At 36.6% G+C, this 19,530-nt stretch overlaps 1 protein-coding gene across 1 annotated transcript; it reads left to right on the top strand.

Moving 5' to 3' along the window:
• The first annotated feature begins 507 nt into the window (after positions 1-507).
• Positions 508-18,769, top strand: LOC138318700 (acylphosphatase-1-like). Its single transcript, XM_069261321.1, has 4 exons — positions 508-642; positions 11,543-11,559; positions 14,686-14,795; positions 18,379-18,769. Exons 1-4 carry the CDS (start codon positions 582-584, stop codon positions 18,491-18,493), a joined length of 303 nt encoding a protein of 100 aa, XP_069117422.1. The 5' UTR covers positions 508-581; the 3' UTR covers positions 18,494-18,769.
• The last annotated feature ends 761 nt before the right edge of the window (positions 18,770-19,530 follow it).

Below are 19,530 nucleotides of genomic sequence, written 5' to 3'. Positions count from 1 at the left end.
CTAAATCTTTGTCCATCACTGTCTGTGAAGTTGCGCTAGTTATATTCAGGTGAAGTGTGTGAGAGGATTCTGAGATTACTAGGATGTCTTTATATGTAACTCATTCAAAATGTCTTCTACAGTGATGCTAATATATCATTAAGCTGAAAATAGATAATGTATCAAAGAAGGTTATTTAGCATATAAAGTGTTAATGTTATTAGTATTGTTGTGTGGTTTAATTCGAATGACAGTTTCGTAAACATTGATTATTGATTTTTGATTATTGAATATTGATTTTAAAAAAGGATTATAAAAGCTGAATTAATGTAATAGCTGACATATAAAGTCATCTTGAAGGGTAACAAAGGTTAGTTTGCATTATTACCATCATTGAAAACAAATGAGATTTTATTTTACTTCAGAATATAAAAAATATACATATGGCACGCTGTGTGAAGTTGTGCCACGCCCACGCACATAAGAAGGTAAACACTTATGCTTAAAAGGAGGTATATGATTGGTCCGTCCCGTGAACTTTGCACCATTCGTCGTCTTCGTTATATGTTGGCACATGAGGCGTCCGTTGCACATGTAAACAGATGGCTACTGGTGGTGAAGCATTTCTCTCCGTAGAATTTGAGGTTATCGGGAAAGTGCAAGGTAAGGTAGCCTGTTCATCTTTTACAGAATCATTGTTAAACATAATCCGCATTTGTTTAACTATAGAATGGTCGAAAAACACTGAAGTTTGTGTAACGTACGCTGATACAAGTTTGGAACTGTAAAAAACAAGTTACATTATCACTTTTTGTCAACCAGATTGAAACACAAATCTAAATGTTATATACGAATCCGTCAAGGATGTCACAATTGACCCCACGTACATGCATGTAACGTAACACTACTAAGATAATTGTAAAAAAATTCTAGCGTGTGCTTGAATCCAGATTTCTCTCTTGACATTCCACACATTCGCCACTGCTGTTTTTTCGCTATATAGTCTATGTATTTTCACTTTTTTTTAGTTTTCCTGGTCTCATTTATTGTTAGATATTCACCAAATTTGGAACACTTATAGAGAACTCTCTACACTTTCAGCTCATAATATTTTCAAAATTTTCCGATGCTTCATTTTCAAAATGTCATTATTTTGGTGCACCGCTTAATTTTTATGATGTCATTTCCTTTTTGTTCTTACCAAAATGACAACGGAAAAGTTTTGCTTTCTAATAAAACGCTGTTTTCTCAAAAAGTAGGTAACGGATAATTATGCAAATATTATGTACTGAAAATTATATAATATTTTCTATAAGTATACCAAATATGGTTGAACTCCATCAATAGATGAGATCAGGAGAATTAAAAGAAAAAGTGTAAACATACATAAAATATATAGGGAAAAAACAACAATGACAAGGTTTTCATTTTTTGTATTTTTTCCGTAACCATGGAAACATTGCTGAAAATATCATATTTTTGTGCCAGGTTCGTTTCCGGAGCATAACTCTAAAACCAGAAGAGATATTTCCACGAAACTTCATTGACACATTGGTCTTATGGTCTAGTAGTGCCTTTTGCTATTTTAAGGTTTTCACTTTTTGTCCTTTTTTCTGTAACCATGGAAACATTGCTGAAAATGGCAGATTTTTGTGTAAGAATCATTTCCGGAGCACAACTCTAAAACCAGCAGAGATATTTCTATGAAACTTCATAGACACATTGTTCTTATGGTCTAGTAGTGCCTTTTGCTATTTTTAGGTTTTCATTTTTTGCACTTTTTCCGTAACCATAGAAACATTGCTGAAAATATCATATTTTTGTACCAGGTTCGTTTCCGCAGCATAACTGGAAAACCGGTTGAGATTTATGCACGGAACTCCATAGGCACATTAGTCTTATGGTCTAGTAGTGCCTTTTGCTATTTTAAGGTTTTCACTTTTTGTACTTTTTTCTGTAACCATGGAAATATTGCTGAAAATGGCAGATTTTTGTGTAAGAATCGTTTCCGGAGCACAACTCTAAAACCAGCAGAGATATTTCCATGAAACTTCATAGACACATTGTTCTTATGGTCTAGTAGTGCCTTTTTCATATTTTTAGGTTTTCACTTTTTGTGCTTTTTTCTGTAACCATAGAAACATTGCTGAAAACAAAATATTTTTGTAGCAGGTTCATTTCCGGAGCATAACTCTAAAACCAGCAGAGATATTTCCACGAAACTTCATAGACACATTCTTTTTATGGTCTAGTAGTACCTTTTGCTATTTTTAGGTTTTCATTTTTTGCACTTTTTCCGTTACCATGGAAACATTGCTGAAAATATCATGGTAAATGGTAAATGTTACTTTGCAAAACTCCACCCATCTTTGTGTATATAGTCTAATATATATGTCAAGGCTGTATACCTGATTCAACAATTGCAGCCCCGCTCTACTTGAATTATACTCCATCTTTTTTTAGCTCAACTTCCTTTTTCCTGTTTTTTTTTTTTTTTTTTTTTTTTTTCATACACATAAGTCTCCACAATCAAACTTACTTCAGCTTTGATATCTCCATTGGCGGGGGATCTGAATGACTATGTCCTTGTTCCATTCAATTTCCCGGAGTTTTCTACAATTTTATTATTTTGGTTTTTAAATACAAACAATAAAGCAGCTGCAAAGAAAATGACATACATAAATTTTCACAGTTTTATCATTCAGCACCTTAATTTTTGATCAGGACAGTTTTTGTTAGTTTAGATTGTAAACTGAAAATTTCTGTATCACATATTTTAAAAAATGTTCCATTTTTGGTAGCGTTCCAAATTGGGTAGCATCATGTTTCATGTATACATCATGACATGCAATAGACTATATATAAAGCTTTGTGGACTAGAGTGCAGTGACTGAGATAGGCCTATGTTATTCGAAGCAGGTGGTCTGTATACAGAGGTTGTTTTACCTAATGCAAATGGTCATTATACAGAGGTTTTTACTTAAAGTAGATGGTCTTTATACAGAGTTTGTTTTACTTGATGCAGATAGTCTTTATTCAGTAATTGTTACTCAAAGAAGGTTTTCTTTATACAGATGTTGCTCAGAATAAGTGGTATTTACACTTTATACAGAGGTTACTGAAAACAGGTGTTCTTTATACAGAGTTTGTTACTCAAAGTAGATGGTTGTTATACAGAGGTTGTTTTACTCAATGCAGATGGTCTTTATTCAGTGCTTGTTTACTCAAAGCAGTTGGCCTTATACAGAGGGTATTTGTCAAAACAGATAGTTTTTTTACAGAGGTTGTTACTCAAAGCAGGTGGTCATTATACAGATATTGATACTGAAAGTAGGTGGTCTTTATAAAGAAGGTGTTACTCAAAAAACGTGTTTTTTATACAGAGGTTGTTACTGAAAATAGATGGTCTTTGTACAGAGGTTACTTAAAGCAGATAGTCTTTATACAGGGGTTGTTACTCTAAGTATTTGGTCTAACTCTTTATACAGAGGTTGTTACTCCAAGTATGTGGTCTAAATCTTTATACAGAGGTTGTTACTCTAAGTATGTGGTCTAACTCTTTATACAGAGGTTGTTACTCTAAGTATGTGGTCTAACTCTTTATACAGAGGTTGTTACTCCAAGTATGTGGTCTAACTCTTTATACAGAGGTTGTTACTCCAAGTATGTGGTCTAACTCTTTATACAGAGGTTGTTACTCCAAGTATGTGGGTCTAACTCTATACGAGTTGTTACTCAAGTATGTGGTCTAACTCTTATACGAGTTGTTACTCTAAGTATGTGGTCTAACTCTTTATACAGAGGTTGTTACTCTAAGTATGTGGTCTAACTCTTTATACAGAGGTTGTTACTCCAAGTATGTGGTCTAACTAGAGTGTTACTCAAGTATGTGGTCTAACTCTTTATACAGAGGTTGTTACTCCAGTATGTGGTCTAATTGACTCTTTATACAGAGGTTGTTACTCCTAGTATGTGGTCTAAGTCTTTATACAGAGGTTGTTACTCCAAGTATGTGGTCTAACTCTTTATACAGAGGTTGTTACTCCAAGTATGTGGTCTAACTCTTTAGAGGTTGTTACTCCAATAATGTGGTCTAAGTCTTTATACAGAGGTTGTTACTCCAAGTATGTGGTCTAACTCTTTATACAGAGGTTGTTACTCCAAGTATGTGGTCTAACTCTTTATACAGAGGTTGTTACTCCAAGTATGTGGTCTAACTCTTTATACAGAGGTTGTTACTCCAAGTATGTGGTCTAAGTATGGCTAACTCTTTATACAGAGGTTGTTACTCCAAGTATGTGGTCTAACTCTTTATACTCCAAGTATGTGGTTAATCTTTACAGAGGTCTCAAGTATGTGGTCTAACTCTTTATACAGAGGTTGTTACTCTAAGTATGTGGTCTAACTCTTTATACAGAGGTTGTTACTCCAAGTATGTGGTCTAACTCTTTATACAGAGGTTGTTACTCAAGTTGTGGTCTAACTCTTTATACAGAGGTTGTTACTCCAAGTATGTGGTCTAACTCTTTATACAGAGGTTGTTACTCCAAGTATGTGGTCTAACTCTTTATACAGAGGTTGTTACTCCAAGTATGTGGTCTAACTCTTTATACAGAGGTTGTTACTCCAAGTATGTGGTCTAACTCTTTATACAGAGGTTGTTACTCCAAGTATGTGGTCTAACTCTTTATACAGAGGTTGTTACTCCAAGTATGTGGTCTAACTCTTTAACAGAGGTCTTAGGGTCTATACAGAGGTTGTTACTCCAAGTATGTGGTCTAACTCTTTATACAGAGGTTGTTACTCCAAGTATGTGGTCTAACTCTTTCAGTATACTTTTCGAGGTTGTTACTCAAGTATGTGGTCTAACTCTTTATACAGAGGTTGTTACTCCAAGTATGTGGTCTAACTCTTTATACAGAGTGTTACTCCAAGTATGTGGTCTAACTCTTTATACAGAGGTTGTTACTCCAAGTATGTGGTCTAACTCTTTAACAGAGGTCTCAAGTATGTGGTCTAACTCTTTATACAGAGGTTGTTACTCCAAGTATGTGGTCTAACTCTTTATACAGAGGTTGTTACTCCAAGTATGTGGTCTAACTCTTTATACAGAGGTTGTTACTCCAAGTATGTGGTCTAACTCTTTATACAGAGGTTTGTTACTCTAAGTATGTGTGGTCTAACTCTTTATACAGAGGTTGTTACTCCAAGTATGTGGTCTAACTCTTTATACAGAGGTTGTTACTCCAAGTATGTGGTCTAACTCTTTATACAGAGGTTGTTACTCTAAGTATGTGGTCTAACTCTTTATACAGAGGTTGTTACTCTAAGTATGTGGTCTAACTCTTTATACAGAGGTTGTTACTCCAAGTATGTGGTCTAACTCTTTATACAGAGGTTGTTACTCCAAGTATGTGGTCTAACTCTTTATACAGAGGTTGTTACTCCAAGTATGTGGTCTAACTCTTTATACAGAGGTTGTTACTCCAAGTATGTGGTCTAACTCTTTATACAGAGGTTGTTACTCCAAGTATGTGGTCTAACTCTTTATACAGAGGTTGTTACTCCAAGTATGTGGTCTAACTCTTTATACAGAGGTTGTTACTCCAAGTATGTGGTCTAACTCTTTATACAGAGGTTGTTACTCAAGTATGTGGTCTAACTCTTTATACAGAGGTTGTTACTCCAAGTATGTGGTCTAACTCTTTATACAGAGGTTGTTACTCCAAGTATGTGGTCTAACTCTTTATACAGAGGTTGTTACTCCAAGTATGTGGTCTAACTCTTTTATACAGAGGTTGTTACTCCAAGTATGTGGTCTAACTCTTTATACAGAGGTTGTTACTCCAAGTATGTGGTCTAACTCTTTATACAGAGGTTGTTACTCCAAGTATGTGGTCTAACTCTTTATACAGAGGTTGTTACTCCAAGTATGTGGTCTAACTCTTTATACAGAGGTTGTTACTCTAAGTATGTGGTCTAACTCTTTATACAGAGGTTGTTACTCCAAGTATGTGGTCTAACTCTTTATACAGAGGTTGTTACTCCAAGTATGTGGTCTAACTCTTTATACAGAGGTTGTTACTCCAAGTATGTGGTCTAACTCTTTATACAGAGGTTGTTACTCTACTAAGTATGTGGTCTAACTCTTTATACAGTATGTGGTCTAACTCTTTATACAGAGGTTGTTACTCTAAGTATGTGGTCTAACTCTTTATACAGAGGTTGTTACTCTAAGTATGTGGTCTAACTCTTTATACAGAGGTTGTTACTCCAAGTATGTGGTCTAACTCTTTATACAGAGGTTGTTACTCCAAGTATGTGGTCTAACTCTAGGATTTAAAGCTCAAAAAATGGGTGATTTTTCAGCAAATTTTTCATATTTTGTTTGACGCAGCAAAAATGTTACCCAACAGCAATCTATTATTTCTAATAATGTTTTTTTACCACTTGTCAAATCAGTTTAAGCAACAAAAACAACCAAATCCAATGTTAACATCGTATAAGTTCCGGTTATGACGTCACTCAAGATGGCCACCATCTCGAATTTCACTGAAAAAATGAAAAATAGTCATAACATTGGCTATTTTTCAACTGAAGTAGACAAATGAGGTATCAAAATGACCACAATAGAACAACAAATACATGTCATGACCAAATAAAGCCAATATATGTAGTGATTTGAACGCAGGAAATGAAAAAAAATAATATTTTAAGCTCAAAAATTGTAATTTTTCAGCATTTTTTTTCATATTTGGCTTGACGCAGCAAAATTGTTTCCCAACAACAAATTGTTTCATTCACAATCAGTTATTTGACCTCTTATCAATCTGTTAAAACAACAACAACAAAAATATATAGAAATGCAACAGAGATTTGTTATACCATCATTTGGTTTACAAAACATCACTGGATGCGGCATATGACTGAATATAACATTGGCTATTGACGATTTATATCTTAACAAAATTTGAATTTAAAGTTGGCTGAATATCTAAGTGGGACTTCAAAATAATCCATTTTCATGCTCGAAATTTTGTAGACTAGGAGCCTCTCAAACTGAATTATTACAGCAAAACGCTAACTAATAGCTATAGGGTATCAAATTAAAGTTCCGTAAATACCATGACACTTTTCGAAACATATTGTGTCTTTTAGAAAGAGCACATCCATTGTTTATTTCCCGTGTATAACGCAAGATATAAGATGGTTACTACAGTGTCACATATTTCTTTCACTAGTTCTTAATGCTAATCATTTTCGTTGTGCGTGCTTTCTCGCCAGAGTGTCGTCTTCGACCTCGGTGACCTGATGTGACATTACATTACCGGGTTACCATCGTGGTTCTAACTTGTCAACTGTCCATGGTCAGAGTTAAGATCAGAAACATCGGCTTCAGGGATGTGGGAGCTCTTCCTGTTTCCAACCTAGTTTCACCTAGATTCACATATCGTATATGATGTTCCAGACTTCCCCGGCATGATGGAAACGACACCAGATCAACATTCTGCGAGGGTTGAGTTGGTTCTCCTTAATTCGTATGAAGCACAATTCCTAATTCTGTGTGAACCTCAGTGACCATAGGTGGCACAGGCGGATTCTTTGAGGTCATAAATGAGGTCTGCAGTGAAGTTTCACTCTTTGCCAAGTCTGGAAAGCACTTTAGAGAACTTTTTACTGGAGAGTCTTCAATGGTCTCTTTGCGCATACACCAGATGTGACACAACCAGCACCTTCAATGGAGTGGGAAAAGTCAGACCAATGAAAAACATTTAACATTTATGCCCTCATTAATGACCTCGATGGTATCACCAGTGCCATTTAATGGTTGCACGAGGGTCCACAAGATTGACTGAATAGTACTTCATACGAATTATGGAGTTATGTGCTTAAGAGAACCAATATTCCACCATTGAAGAATGTGCATCTGGTGTAATTTCCATTATGCCGGAGAAGTCTGAAACAGCATATACGTACGATATGTTAGAATCTGAAAGAGATCCCAATCCCTGAAACCTGTTGTTTCCTGATATGAACTCTGGTCATGGATGGGTCATAAAAGGCTAGAACAACACTGGTAATGCAGTGTCACATGAGCTCATCGACATCGAAGACGTCGATTTGGCTTTCGACGAATTGGATACTGATATTTCGAGTACTCTGATTCGGACTGCATGTACCAGCTACCAGATATGCCGAGTCTCTTCAGTGGATAGGTCAGTGAGGCGAGAAAAGCACGCACAATGATAATGGTTATCATTGAGAACCATGTGAAAGACATATTAGTGACATTGTAGTAAACCATATGACATTTTGCTTATGCTATGCATAGGAAATAAACAATGAATGTGTTCATTTTCAAAGACACAAACGCTTTGGGAAACTGTTAATGATATTAACGGAAACACAGGCTTAGCTTAGGTTACATTTGTTACGCTATCAGTAGGTGTTGTGTTATTTTTGAGACGCTGCTAATCTATAAAATTGAGGGTATAACAATAATTCTTTTTTTTGCATTTCTATATATTTTTGATGTTGTTGTTTTAACAGATTGATAAGAGGTCAAATAACTGATTGTGAATAACAATTTGTTGTTGGGAAACAATTTTGCTGCGTCAAGCCAAATATGAAAAAATGCTGAAAAATTACCATTTTTGAGCTTAAAATATTTTTTTTTTTTCATTTCCTGCGTTCAAATCACTACATATATTGGCTAATTTGGTCACGACATGTATTTGTTGTTCTATTGTGGTCATTTTGATACCTCATTTGTCTACTTCAGTTGAAAAAATGCCAATGTTATGACTATTTTTCATTTTTCAGTGAATTTCGAGATGGTGGCCATCTTAATGACGTCATAACCGGAACTTATACGATGTTAACATTGGTTTTGGTTGTTTTTGTTGCTTAAACTGATTGACAAGTGGTCAAAAAACTTATTATAAATAATAGATTGATGTTGGGAAACATTTTTGCTGCGTCAAACAAAATATGAAAAATTTGCTGAAAAATCACCATTTTTGAGCTTTAAATCCGATTTTTTTCATTTCCTGCGTAGAAATCACTACATATATTGGATTTTTTGGTCCTGATATGTATTTGTTGTTCTATTGTGGTCATTTTGGTACCTCATTTGTCTACTTCGGTTGAAAAATGTTAATGTTATGACTATTTTTTCAATTTTTAGTGAAATTCGAGATGGCGGCCATCTTGATGACGTCATAACCGGAAGTTCATCCCAACTTATGCAATGTTAACATTTGGATTTGTGATCAGTGGGTCATAAGGGTTTCAGAAAAATATTGGTTCGGAGGTTTGGGGGGGGGGTCATGTGGGACCCTGGTGCATGTGGGACCCTCCTTTAGCCTCATATGGCCTAATTTTATACAGAGGTTTGTTACTCTAAGTATGTGGTCTAACTCTTTATACAGAGGTTGTTACTCTGAGTATGTGGTCTAAGTCTTTATACAGAGGTTGTTACTCTAAGTATGTGGTCTAACTCTTTATACAGAGGTTGTTACTCTGAGTATGTGGTCTAAGTCTTTATACAGAGGTTGTTACTCCAAGTATGTGGTCTAAATCTTTATACAGAGGTTGTTACTCTAAGTATGTGGTCTAACTCTTTATACAGAGGTTGTTACTCTAAGTATGTGGTCTAACTCTTTATACAGAGGTTGTTACTCCAAGTATGTGGTCTAACTCTTTATACAGAAGTTGTTACTCCAAGTATGTGGTCTAACTCTTTATACAGAGGTTGTTACTCCAAGTATGTGGTCTAACTCTTTATACAGAGGTTGTTACTCCAAGTATGTGGTCTAACTCTTTATACAGAGGTTGTTACTCTAAGTATTTTGGTCTAACTCTTTATACAGAGGTTGTTACTCCAAGTATGTGGTCTAACTCTTTATACAGAGGTTGTTACTCTGAAGTATGTGGTCTAACTCTTTATACAGAGGTTGTTACTCCAAGTATGTGGTCTAACTCTTTATACAGAGGTTGTTACTCCAAGTATGTGGTCTAACTCTTTATACAGAGGTTGTTACTCTAAGTATGTGGTCTAACTCTTTATACAGAAGTTGTTACTCCAAGTATGTGGTCTAACTCTTTATACAGAGGTTGTTACTCTAAGTATGTGGTCTAAGTCTTCGTACAGAGGTTGTTACTTTAAGCAGCAGGTTTTACTAAGGTACTGTACTGTATCAAAACTTGATACTTGCAGATCCCCAGGCCTCTTTTCGTTTATGACATTACTTATACCTGAACCTGTGGATTAAGGTACTTTAATTTTTCTTATATTGATCTTTAACCTTTTTATGGTAGGATATTGTTCAATTGGCAATTTTAGACTTTATATGTGTTTTTCGATGTACATGTATCTGTTAATATACTGCTATATATAGGTTGTGCTGATATATTGTACACAAAATGTCACTAACTGATAATAATCTGCTAAACAATAATTAGTAAAAAAAAAAAAAAATGAAACCTATGGTAAAAAAAATGAAGCTCTGCCCTTGATATGTAGCCTTACCGAGACACATTTTCTGTATTGTCTCAGTAAGGCTACAAAGGGGTCCTGTATTTGGTAATAGAAAAAAATGAAAAGTCAATTTTCAAATAAAATTATATTTTGCAGGTTCTACTCAATTTGCAGAGTTTTATATGCTTCTTAAAATAAGGTTAAAAAGTAATTCCTTGTAAGACCTCACCTACCAAAAAAGGAAAATGTGATGTCTCTAAACATAGAGGCTTTAGGCAATATCTATTTCCTACCCACTGAAGCCTCAACAGGGGTAAATCAATATTTGATGGACTAGAAAATCTCATTCACTAGCACCACATTAGTCTGACCAGGCCACACATGTAATTTAATCGACAGAAACAGAGATGTCTCCAGCTGATGTTTACATGTACAAATACACAATAAAAAATTAATGCAAAAAATTAAAACCTAATACCCAATGCTGTATAATAGGGAACATGATGAAAGATTCAGTCTCATTGTAAAAGATTTCATTTCCGTTATCTACTCCATCCAATTAGACGTCTGATATTACAGGGAGGAGTGCGTGGATTGACAACAGTCGCCCACTCAGAATTAATGTGTACATTGACGTCACTAGTGTGTAGTAAACAGCAAGAGAATCAACATTGAAACATATACCCGTTACAAGGGTTACATAGACAACTGCATATTATTGAATATATACCAGTATGTGAATGGAAATAGTATCAACCACAGCGAGTGTTTACAACTTTGAATATAAAAAAAATGTGTTTGTTAACACTTTAGAAATTACATTATATATTATCTGAAATTGTTTCCTTAATGCAACCTATTTTGATGTACTTACAGTATACTGTGAATTTCTTTGTTTTCAACACACGCCTTGGTAAAATAATTATGTGGTATATATAATAACCTTCATCAAAATTATATGCTGTTGATACCATACATTTACTTTACTTTAGTAATAAACTGCTAAACCATGTATGGATTACTAGTAAATTATTTTTACAAAAATGAAAAATAAAATACAAATGTATGTTATCTATATTTCAGGTGTGTTTTTCCGAAAGGTAAGAAATTTCTGATATATGTACATTTTAAAAATATCTATAAACATTTAAGATGGGAAATTACATCCCCAATGAAGTCTATTACTATGTCTCTAATCAAGTTGATCTCATAGCTGTATACTGTATACAGACGGGGAAGTGTATATTGTAAATGTTAAAATCAGAAAATAATGCGATGTGCTGCCATGATGATAAAAATGCCTGGCTATTACAGTTGATATACGGTAGTTACTTCAGCATTCACTGAAAGATAAACGTGTTGATAATGACACTCCGTCTTCATGACATATCAATATTAAGTCCTTTAGCATGAAATGAGTTCCAATACGACTGAGCCTCCCAGATCTCGTCTGCCTGGTAATTGTGTTATATCTTTAAGGATCCTGTAGGCTTGGTAGCCCAATCTAATTACTTCTGCTGGTACTCGTGGGATGACGTCAAAGTGTAGCATTTTGCATAAAGCTGCAAATGTCACCCCTTCCTGCAAGCATAATAAGTCTTAAATTTCATGGAAAGTTATTGATCTCCTGCACTTTCAAAACTTTCATGAATAATTATTTTCCATAACAGTATTTGAATCATGACCTCATTATAGGTCACCTGAGACAAAGTCCTCCTTCAAAATTGTGAATTATATTCCCCCCTCCCAGGGGGCTGTGGGAGGAGCCAAAATGGTAAAATTGACAAAAAATTCAAAAATCTTCTTCTCCACTCACCGAATCAAATACTCTTCATAGATAGAAAGGTCTAAAGGTCCTTTATAAAAATTTTGAATTATATGACCCATCTTGCAGGATAGTCAAGTAGCAAGAACGCTTGAAGCAGACGCCTGATCCGTGTGTTACAAGCATTGCCTGTTGAAGTAATCAAAATTACAGAAACAGACTTGAATTTGTCTGGATTCGAACACCATCTTTCTGATAAATCATGGTCACACAGCGCTTGCATCTGTTCAAATTTCAGTGTAGAACAAGCATCTGTGGTAAAAATATTCTGAATATGGAAATTTATCAGGCACTTTCAATGAAATCTGGTTCCATTTACTGATGGAACAAATATATCTGTAGTAGTATACCATGTTCGGGACATTACTATTATATTTCTTATTTAGAACACCATCGTGTAACAATAAATATCAGACAATGCATAGATACTTATATTAACGGAACACTGAACATTCTAAAAAGCGGAATGCGGAATGAGAGTACATACCAAAAGGGGAATGAAAACGGAACCTAGAAAAACACAGAAACATATGAAATATTGTCTTTGCTTTTTTCTGAGCTCTGTATAAAAACCTTTTTATTTTGTTGGTAACAAAAGTATTATTAAAACTGTTCATCTGTACTAGACCTGGCTACCTTGCACTGACATAATCTCACAAATAATGAAATGTCTTCCAACACAACAATTAGAATCGCTAAGCACTATCGCCATATCATTGTTTACTTTCCATATTCTTTCTAATCAAAGGGTTAAGCTTTCGTGTACCCCACTAAGCTTTTTGGGAAGCTAATACTTGTATGTCTTTGTTTCATTCTCTATCCGAACTCACCCAGGTGACCGTCAAGGCCCATGGGCCTCTTGCTAAGATCTTTTATCTTTAGGTAAGACAATTCGGTTATATGTATTTAGTATCCAATTTGCAGTTTCCTCCTTGTATGCTTTTGTATTAAAATTATTAGGTCATCTGACCGAAGGTCAGGATGACCTATTGTCATCGTGTTTCGTCCGTCGTCGTCCGCCGTCCGCCGTGTGCGAGCGTAAGACTATTTATACAAAAGCCTACTCCTCCTTCATCCTTTGATGGATTTCATCCATATTTGGTTTGAAACATCATTTGGGAAGGACAATCATATTTTATATAAATGAGCCTGGTCCGACCCCTAGGGGCTGAGGAATGGGGCACCAAAGGGGCAAATTTTCTTATTTTAAGCTTTAAAATCCTACTCCTCCTTCATCCTTGGATAGATTTCATCCATATTTGGTGTGAAACTTTATTAGGGAAGGACAATCATATTTTATATAAATGAGCTTGGTCCGACCCCTAGGGTCAGAGGGGCAGGGCCTCAAAAGGGCAAATTTTCTTAATTTTAGCTTTAAAATCCTACTCCTCCTTCATCCTTGGATGGATTTCATCCATATTTGGTGTGAAACTTCATTAGGGAAGGACAATCCTTTTTATATAAATGAGTCTGGTCCGACCCCTAAGGTCAGAGGGGCGGGGCCCCAAAAGGGCAAATTTTCTTATTTTAGCTTTAAAATCCTACTCCTCCTTCATCCTTGGATGGATTTCATCCATATTTAGTGTGAAACATCATTAGGTAAGGACATTCATATTTTATATATTTGAGATAGGTCTGAACCCTAGGGGCTGAGGGGTGGGGCCCCAAAAGGGCAAATTTTCTTAATTTAAGCTTTTAAATCCTACTCCTTTTTCATCCTTGGATGAATTTCATTCATATTTGGTGTGAAACGTTATTGGGGAAGGACAATCATATTTTATATAAATGAGTCTGGTCCGACCCCTAGGGGCTGAGGGGTTGGGCCCCAAAAGGGCAAATTTTCTTAATTTTAGCTTGCCCACTTCCTGTTTTCAGGTTTCGGTCTCTGTTCTCAATAAAAATTATTCTTTAGGGGTTTAAATTGATGCCGAACAACATGCAAACATTTTCGTAAAGATTTTGGTATTCCAAGATGGCCGCTGACCCACTTCCTGTTTTCAGGTTTCAGTCTCCGATCTCAAGGAAAATTGGTCTATAGGGGTTTTAATTGATTCAGAAGGGGGAACTTCAGGTGAGGACAATCATATTTTATAAAGGACCGAGCTAAGACCCTTGGGGATAGTACGGCGGACGTCCAAAATGGAAGCTTTGCTGAAATTTGGCTTTAAAATCTGACTCCTCCTTATATTAATCCATGAATGGGTTACAACCATATATGGATGAAGGGCTACCAAGTTTGTTCAACAAATGACATTTACCTATTTCAGAAACTTACATATTCAACTAAGGAGTTCCTCGTATTGTTTATATTAATCTTTAACCAATACTTTATACTGTGAATTTGTTGTTTTGTGCAATGAGTCAGATGACCGTTAAGGCCCATGGGCCTCTTGTTTTTCAGTATACACATCGAAATGCAGTGAAGCGAGGGCTTGTAGGGTGGGTTCAGAACACAGAACGAGGCTCAGTGGTGGGCATAATGCAGGGCCCAGAGAATGAGGTCAAGGACATGTAAGTATAGTTGCTAATATTCATGGGTATTTTTAGCCCACCATCCATCATATGACAGTGGGCTATTTAAATCACCTTTCGTCCGTGTTCCGTCCTTCCGTTAAAAATTCTTGTTACCGCTATTTCTCAGAAAGGGCTCAAGGGATCCATCTCAAATTTCATATGTAGATTCCCCTAGGGCCCTAGTTGTGCATATTGCATTTTGGGATTAATTAGTCAACAAGATGGCCGACCGGCCCCCATCTTGGATTTTGATAGTTGAAGTTTTTTACCACTATTTCCAAGAAAGTGCTGAAGGGATCCTTCTCAACTTTCACATGAAGATTCCCTTAGGGCCCTAGTTTGTTCATATTGCATTTTGGACCCATCGGTCAAAAAGATGGCCGACAGGCTGCCATCTTGGATTTTGATAATTGAAGTTTGTTACTGCTAGTAATGAAGTGATTTATCTCAAATTTTGTGTTAAAGTTCCCCCAGGGTATGCTAGAGGGACAGGTCAATTAGGGAAAACTAGAGGGACAAGTCAATTAGGGAAAGCTAGAGGGACAGGTCAATTAGGGAAAGCTAGAGGGACATGCATGTCAATTAGGGAAAGCTAGAGGGATAGGTCAATTAGGGAAAGCTAGAGAGGCAGGTCAGCTAGAGAAACAGGTCAATTAGGGAAAGCTAGAGGGACATGTTAATATGCCGTTTCCGGAATACAACATTCAGTCAGTTTAGTCATGTGACTTTCATCACCACGTGACTTTATTTAGGGCACATTTGAAACAAAATGTCGGCATATGTAATGATTGAACACGGGTGGAAAATTGCATATATGACAGAACACTTAGAATTAATTATCAAAACACATTGTATCAAATACAATCTAGATATGCACAGAAGTTGAATTTAGACACTTCACAAGGAAATGACATGTAAATTACAGCATCAAATGGAGCTGTCGCATAGCAGTTGGAAATCAACGGTATCTGACGTCTCACTCACAAATATCTCATAGCTTACCTCGTTATTTTTTTCCAAAAATCAATAACAAATAATAAACACAAATCATAACAATTTATCTTAGTTCCATTATCGAACAAGTATTACCGACAATGACCTTTACATGGACATTGGTATTCTCTGCCTGTAAGTGTCACCACTATGACGGAAAAATGTGCCCTAAATTTTTCGCGGTCACATGACCAAACCAACTTTTTCTACCTCCTACCTAGAAGAGTTCTTTGTATCCCGGAATCGGCGTATTAGGGAAAGCTAGAGGAACAGGTCGATAAGGGAAAGCTAGAGGGATAGGTCAATTAGGGAAAGCTAGAGGGATAGGTCAATTAGGGAAAGCTAGAGGGACAGGTCAATTAGGGAAAGCTAGAGGGACATGTCAATTAGGGAAAGCTAGAGGGACAGGTCGATTAGGGAAAACAAGAGGGACAGGTCAATTAGGAAAAGCTAGAGGGACATGTCAATTAGGGAAAGCTAGAGGGACAGGTCGATTAGGGAAAACAAGAGGGACAGGTCAATTAGGAAAAGCTAGAGAGATAGGTCAATTAGGGAAAGCTACTGTAGAGGGACATGTCAATTAGGGAAAGCTAGAGGGACAGGTCAATTAGGGAAAGCTAGAGGGACTGGTCAATTAGGGAAAACAAGAGGAACAGGTCAATTAGGGAAAGCTAGAGAGACAGGTCGATTAGGGAAAGCTAGAGGGACATGTCGATTAGGGAAAGCTAGAGGGACAGGTCAATTAGGGAAAGCTAGAGAGACAGGTCAATTAGGGAAAGCTAGAGGGACAGGTCGATTAGGGAAAGCTAGAGGGACAGGTCAATTAGGGAAAGCTAGAGGGACATGTCAATTAGGGAAAGCTAGAGGGACAGGTCGATTAGGGAAAACAAGAGGAACAGGTCAATTAGGGAAAGCTAGAGAGATAGGTCGATTAGGGAAAGCTAGAGGGACAGGTCAATTAGGGAAAGCTAGAGGGACATGTCAATTAGGGAAAGCTAGAGGGACAGGTCGATTAGGGAAAGCAAGAGGAACAGGTCAATTAGGGAAAGCTAGAGAGATAGGTCAATTAGGGAAAGCTAGAGGGACAGGTCAATTAGGGAAAGCTAGAGGGACATGTCAATTAGGGAAAGCTAGAGGGATAGGTCAATTAGGGAAAGCTAGAGGGATAGGTCAATTAGGGAAAGCTAGAGGGATAGGTCAATTAGGGAAAGCTAGAGGAATAGGTCAATTAGGGAAAGCTAGAGGGACAGGTCAATTAGGGAAAGCTAGAGGGATAGGTCGATTAGGGAAAGCTAGAGGGACAGGTCAATTAGGGAAAGCTAGAGGAACAGGTCAATTAGGGAAAGCTAGAGGGACAGGTCGATTAGGGAAAGCTAGAGGAACAGGTCAATTAGGGAAAGCTAGAGAGATAGGTCGATTAGGGAAAGCTAGAGGGACAGGTCAATTAGGGAAAGCTAGAGGAACAGGTCAATTAGGGAAAGCTAGAGGGACAGGTCGATTAGGGAAAACAAGAGGAACAGGTCAATTAGGGAAAGCTAGAGAGATAAGTCAATTAGGGAAAGCTAGAGAGATAGGTCGATTAGGGAAAGCTAGAGGGACAGGTCAATTAGGGAAAGCTAGAGGAACAGGTCAATTAGGGAAAGCTAGAGGGACAGGTCGATTAGGGAAAACAAGAGGAACAGGTCAATTAGGGAAAGCTAGAGAGATAAGTCAATTAGGGAAAGCTAGAGGGACAGGTCAATTAGGGAAAGCTAGAGGGACATGTCAATTAGGGAAAGCTAGAGGGATAGGTCAATTAGGGAAAGCTAGAGGGATAGGTCAATTAGAGAAAGCTAGAGGGACAGGTCAATTAGGGAAAGCTAGAGGGACATGTCAATTAGGGAAAGCTAGAGGGACATGTCAATTAGGGAAAGCTAGAGGGACATGTCAATTAGGGAAAGTTAGATGGACATGTCAATTAGGGAAAGCTAGAGGGACATGTCAATTAGGGAAAGCTAGAGGGACAGGTCAATTAGGGAAAACTAGAGGGACATGTCAATTAGGGAAAGCTAGAGGATATGTCGATTAGGAAAAGCAAGAGGGACAGGTCAATTAGAGAAAGCTTTGGCTCTGACAAATAGGTAGGTAATTTAGGAGACATGCATACATTTGTTTCTGAAAAATTCACTAAGAATACATTTAGGAGACATTGATCATGTAAGAGAGCACACCAATAAAATGCTTTGTATAATGTGCTATAATTAAAAATAAGTGACACTGGGATGTGTCTCATTATCAGGCATAGATGTTACAATTTATAAAAACAAGGGATATAATTAATTGTGGTTGATGAATTAGAGATTGTTGGTAACTATTAAATTTTGACTTCAGTGGTGATTGATCCATATATAAAATGGAGCATATCCATATGTTCTGAAAGCATTATTGCACAATATTTAGTCTGACAAATTAATTGTTCTAGGTACTGTATTCGTGTAGCATAATGCATTGCATAAAATTTGTTAATCTGTTAAATTACCATAGAACTAAATTTGTAAATACCGGTAGTATTAAATTGCAAGAACACTTTGATTTTTATTTTTTTCAGGAAAAGATGGCTAAAGAAAACCGGGAGTCCCAAGTCAAGAATAGAAAGATGCATTTTTAAAGACGAAAAACCGATACCAAATAAAGAATTTAAGAATTTTGATATCATCAGATGATTTTGAAATTAGCAGACTCTTAATGGACAAAGATGTTAGCTTAATGGCTTAGAAATATATGTTGAGGGCTATGGATTTCTGACATGGCTATAATAGTACACAGAAACAGTTATGTTTTGAATGTTATGAAAAATGAATGACAACGTACAGTGCCATTTTGACCTCCAACCTATCAGTGAAATGATGAGATTATATGACGATATGAAGTACACATATATATATGTTAACCCTGTTATACGTTATGTTACACAATGAATTAAATCATTCTCCATGCTATATATAGTTACTAGTTACTATGTTTGTTATCTTTTTAACACCTCATCATCTTTGATACTCAAGGGGTTCTGATCACTTATGATCTCTACACCCCTGGACTATCTCATAGTCAAACTGAGGGCAACGGAACAGAACAGGTAATTTAGTCATCAAAAGAGCCTTACAATGGTACACTGAGTTTGACTTGTCTGGCTTTGAAGCTGGGTGTTGCTCTCTCTAAAGTCTTCAAAGAAACTTTTTGCAAGCCTGTGACTGGTTCGGATTAGTTCCCTTGAGATGCCTTCAGTAGAGATAGTTAGTAATCTGAACCCCTGGAGTATCCAGGATGACACGTCATGTGCTTGAGTCTTCTCCCTTCATAATATTCTATGTGAATTCCTTGTCTAATCCACAGGCTTTTGATTGATCATTCTATAATTATACCAGAAGTGTGATACTGGGTCAGTATTACACATATAGGTGTCTATAAGGCAAACAAAAATATGTCTATTTAGGGTTACCCGACCGAACTTAATTTTTTTTCCACTTTTCTACAAAAAAAAATCAGGATTTCGATATCGGACTCCGGTTCCAGCCGTCATTTTAGAGTGAAAGACACTAAAAAAATTTAAATCCTGTCGACCATCGACTCTACTTTTTTAGGTTATCTAAGACGAAGTCTCATGGTGACCTATTCTAATCGCCTGTCGTCCGTCGTGGTCTGTCGTCCATTGAGCGACAATAAACTGTTTACATTTTCGACTTCTCCAAAACCACTGAAG

This window comes from Argopecten irradians, chromosome 3 (genome assembly GCF_041381155.1).
Source record: "Argopecten irradians isolate NY chromosome 3, Ai_NY, whole genome shotgun sequence".
Lineage (NCBI taxonomy): Eukaryota > Metazoa > Mollusca > Bivalvia > Pectinida > Pectinidae > Argopecten > Argopecten irradians.
This window is presented reverse-complemented; position numbering and strand designations above follow the sequence as displayed.

Excerpts from the sequence above, each read along its gene's own strand:
- LOC138318700 (XM_069261321.1), top strand. The coding sequence starts at position 582 with ATGGCTACTGGTGGTGAAGCATTTCTCTCCGTAGAATTTGAGGTTATC. Across the intron at positions 14,796-18,378 it reads GAGAATGAGGTCAAGGACAT|GAAAAGATGGCTAAAGAAAA; the intron begins GTAAGTATAGTT and ends TATTTTTTTCAG.